General features: G+C 31.7%; 1 protein-coding gene across 1 annotated transcript in view; it reads right to left on the bottom strand.

Moving 5' to 3' along the window:
• Positions 1 to 4,625: 4,625 nt before the first annotated feature.
• LOC136834644 (polysialic acid O-acetyltransferase-like) overlaps positions 4,626 to 5,000 on the bottom strand; it is a 483-nt gene continuing 108 nt past the window's right edge. The window contains exon 1 of the mRNA XM_067097226.1: positions 4,626 to 5,000. This exon is cut by the window's right edge and continues 108 nt beyond it. Coding sequence (XP_066953327.1) covers positions 4,626 to 5,000 — 375 coding nt within the window.

Genomic DNA, 5,000 nt, shown 5'->3' with positions numbered 1-5,000 from the left:
CTGGAATAGATTGGAATGCAGATCGGCACCGCTGTCTCTCTCTCTCTCTCTCTCTCTCTCTCTCTCTCTCTCTCTCTCTCTCTCTCTCTCTCTGACTGGGTTCTTTTGTGTCTCTGGGTTATTGTTTTCAGATTTTCAGATTTGTCTTTTCTCTCTCTCTCTCTCTCTCTCTCTCTCTCTCTCTCTCTCTCTCTCTCTCTCTCTCTCTCTCTCTCTCTCTCTCCTTCTTTTGTCTGACGTTTGTTTGTATTTCATGCATTTTTTTCATACCGACTCGTTTTTGTCACTCATATTTTTTATCTTTTTTTTTATACTTACACTCATTTTTCTCCCATATTTAATTTTTACTTACACTCATTTCTTTCACTCTCTTACACTTATTTCTTTCACACTCTTACCCTTTCTCTCTTTCTGCTTTTCTGCACGTTCTCCTCCTTGTTTGGGCGATATCTTTATTGAGTTTTAATACTTTGCTTTTGAATGTTTTTATGCACTTCTTACATCCCACTCTCTTGGCCTTGCAGGGCAGCGGGGGTTTGTTCAGATCCCGAAAAATCCCTGACGCCAGATAACCTACAACCACTCAACCAATCAATCGATCTATAAAAATCCTGTGCCTTTGTTCACGTAAACCTTGAATTATGTACTTTGTTTTTCGTCCATTTCATCTAGGATAGAAAGAGGGAGAAGAAGAAAAAGCTGAAAGAACAACAGCAGTTAGCAATAAAAACAACAGGTGTTGGTCAGAATGTACACCTGCCGAAACGGGAGGGCCTGGACGAGGTAATCCTCGCCGTGGCGGGATGAAAGTATTCTCTCTCTCTCTCTCTCTCTCTCTCTCTCTCTCTCTCTCTCTCTCTGTGTGTGTGTGTATGTGTGTGTGTGTGTCGTCTGGTAATCTGCAACTCCTTTCCTATTTTATTTACTTTTGAATATTGTTTTATTTGTATTTTTATTTTTGCTTAACTAAATTTTGCTTTGACACCAAATTTAATTTGTTCTTTTATCGTTTTCGAGGGTTTTCAGTTTTGAACGTACTATATATACGGTATCTTGTTATGCTGACATTCGTGTTTGTTTGTGAAATATAAAATGATAAATTCAATGTATACTTTTCATTATTTTGGCGTTCTAATTTTTGCCTGATTTAGAATTTTTGTTAGCAGGATCCTCAATAGAGTTGAAAATACCGTCCTAATTGTATTTAAATGACATGTCTGTAATCTTTATTGTGACTTAAAATTGAGAAATTAAACAATCATTAATTGTGACTTCCTAGAAATAAAACTTATTTTATACTTGGTCGCATAATTTTGAAAACGCAAATTTAAATGCGTTCGGTTGCAAAGTCTCCAGCTTTACTTAAAAATAAGTATTTTTTTGTACTTTCGGAAGCGAAAGTTACATAATGTTGAAAAGGCAATTTTAAATGCATTCAGCTGCGAAGTCTCCAACATTATTACTTTCTTAAAAAAAAATGAGAAGACTTCGGGAGCCACGGCCTTCTTCCTGTCATCCCCAAAAGTGGTCTATATGGAAGGGGCTCTTCTCGCGCCTCCTCCTTTATTGCAAGTTCAGGAATTGATTTTTCCACTTCGTTATTTCCGCTCTTGATACTTCCGTGCAGTCGCCTCTGATTGGTATTTCTGAAGTGTCATATGCACGCGACTGATGTGTTTGAAATTTCCACAATATCTTTATGTACAAATAGAAATATTCTTTAGTTTTGTCCTTTGACGTCTTTTAGAATGTTTGAATTTTTATCAATTTTTTATCTATTTATATTTGTATTTACTTATTATTATTTATTTATTTATTTATTTATTTTATTTATTTATTATATTTTTTTTTTTGGCTGTCGGTAACGTCTCTGTCCCCTCGGTATCAATTTTGGCTTGATAACTTGAGAATGATCCCATCCAGAAGCGTTAAGCACTTGTGAGAATACTCGCCTCTAGCTAGGCTTAAAACCTGTTGATTTTGACATCCCAGTCAGAAGCACGTAGGATAATCAGAAGTTCATCCTATTTTCATCGTGATATTAATTGGCATACTCAGACACCCTATAAATAATGAATTTGCATTACAGTTGTAACTAGAAGTACATGACCTAACAGGCATCTTTCCCAAAAGCTTGGAAACCAAGACACCCGGTGGCTTCAGATCGTCTCAAAAACTTATCAGTCTGTCGATGTTGACAGTAAGGATTGGCTCAGGTTTTGCAGTGTAGTAACTCAAGAACGGAGGTAATTATAATTGATCTCTTCTTTCTCTATTTCCTATTTTCTTCTGTAACTTCTATCAATTGAGCGCCATATTCTTTGCTAGCTTGAATTTCAAGTCAATGGCCCATGTAAGCTTGTTTCATATGAGTAAAGGTTTATCTTCAGAATAATAATAATAATAATAATAAAATATGTATATATACATATATATATATATATATATATATATATATATATATATATATATATATATACATGTATGCATATATAAATATATGTATATATATATATAGAGAGAGAGATAGATGTATACTATATATATATATATATATATATATATATATATATATATATATATATATGTGTGTGTGTGTATATATATATATATTATATATATATATATATAATATATATATATATATAATATATATATATATAATATATATATACACACACATATATATATATATATATATATATATATATATATATATATATATATAGTATACATCTATCTCTCTCTCTATATATATATACATATATTTATATATGCATACATGTATATATATATATATATATATATATATATATATATATATATATATATATATATATATATAGAGAGAGAGAGAGAGAGAGAGAGAGAGAGAGAGAGAGAGAGAGAGAGAGAGTGCTGGAAAGGTAGGGCTTTGTCTTGGAAACTTGATGGTTCGTACAGGAAATGGCTCAGCGTGTGTGCGTAAAATTTGTTCAACACACTGGTGATGAGCCCTTTATGATGTGAGTGAAGGGGATAATGTTGTGGAAATTTTATGTACAGGTGTCATATCCACGATTCAGCATTCCAAGAATGGCTGTTGCAGCGGACATGAGGGTTTTTAATCTTTTGAGTCGTCTCAATTTAGGGAAACCATTATATTCATATACATGTGTGTGTTAGTGTGTATGTATATGTATAAACATATATATATATATATATATATACATATACATATATATATATAAATTATACATATATATATATAAATATATATTTTCAGTATATATATACACATATATATATAAGTACTGTATGTATATATATGTATATATTATTATGTGTGTAACGACTTTTGCTTTTCCTAATCTCCACTTTACTACGAAATATAAAGACTAAAAGATATAGAACTCTTGAGGAGTGAAAGGTGGATAAAACATGCTAAAAATCTAAAAGTTGAAGAAGGCGAGTGTCATTTGTAAGTGACAGTACAGTCTCTCTCTCTCTCTCTCTCTCTCTCTCTCTCTCTCTCTCTCTCTCTCTCTCTCTCTCTGTTCCCAATCCGTTTGAAACTGCGATAACTGATACATACGTCAACGGCTTTTTCAGTTTCTTCTCTGTATCGGACAAAATCCCGACGGGGAAAAAAAAATTGTCAAAATCTGTCCCTTTGGTGGAACCCGAAATAGTGAATTCGGTGATATTTTTCCTTTCGTGTATTCTTATTTGGTGTTTTTCTTTTCTTGTTTATTTTTTCATTCTTATTTTGCTTTGTTAGTGAAATCACAGAGGATGTTCTGGTAATTTATTTACGCTTAAATAATTTCACGTTTTGTTTTTTACCGTATAGTTTTCAATTGCTATTTATTGATCTGTTTTAGTTTTGTTTCATTTCAGTATAGACATACACACACACACACACACACACACACACATATATATATATATATATTACATATTTTCCTGGGAGCGTACCACAGTTGATTAACTGCTATAGTTTCATTGGTAAGATAAAAACAACTTACACCAGGATTTACCAGAATTTACATGAAATGTTGAGGTAAGATAGGAATCAACTGGTATCCATACAGTATATATATATATATATATATATATATATATATATATATATATATATATATATATATATATATATATATATATATATATATATATATATATATATATATATATATATATATATATATATATATATATATATATATATATATACTGTACATATATATGCCCTATGAGCCTACAGAGGCCGAGGAGGACTTTAACTTTAACTAAATTTATATATATATATATATATATATATATATATATATATATATATATATATATATATATATATATATATATACACTGTGTGGGTGCGTGTCTGGAATGTGGTAAAAAGACAGAAAATAAAAATTCCGTTTAAGAAATTAATAAATTAATTACGTCTTATAATAAAAGTCAATATGCATGCACATATTCATTTATTTCTATATAAGAACGATAGGCTAAGCACCATGAGCTCCAGGCTTAAACTTGCCGTTGTCTAGCCCGCCGCCAGCCTCTCTCGCCAGTGGCCTATGCAATAGTTTGCTATCTTTTCAAACGACGCAGAGTTACTTGCCTTTTGTCAGTTCACTGTCTTATTCTGATGACAGTTCACTGTCTTCTGATGTCAGTGCATTTTGTTCTGATATCAGTCCATTGTCTTCTGATAGCAGAAATTTGTCTTCTAATGTTAGTGCATTTTGTTCTGATATCAGTTCATTGTCTTCTGATATCAGTTTATTGTCTTCTGATATCAGTTCATTTTCTTCTGATGTTAGTGCATTTTGTTCTGATATCAGTTCATTGTCTTCTGATGTCAGTTCATGGTCTTCTGTTGTCAGTTCATTATCTTCTGATGTCAGTGAACTTTGTTCTGATATCACTTCATTGTCTTTTGTTATAAGTGCATTGTCTCCTGATGTCAGTTCATTATCTTCTGTAGTCAGTTCGTTGCCTTCTGCTGTCAGTGC

This window comes from Macrobrachium rosenbergii, chromosome 54 (genome assembly GCF_040412425.1).
Source record: "Macrobrachium rosenbergii isolate ZJJX-2024 chromosome 54, ASM4041242v1, whole genome shotgun sequence".
Lineage (NCBI taxonomy): Eukaryota > Metazoa > Arthropoda > Malacostraca > Decapoda > Palaemonidae > Macrobrachium > Macrobrachium rosenbergii.
The sequence above is the reverse complement of the archived record's forward strand: the minus strand, read 5'-3'. Positions and strand labels throughout refer to the sequence as shown.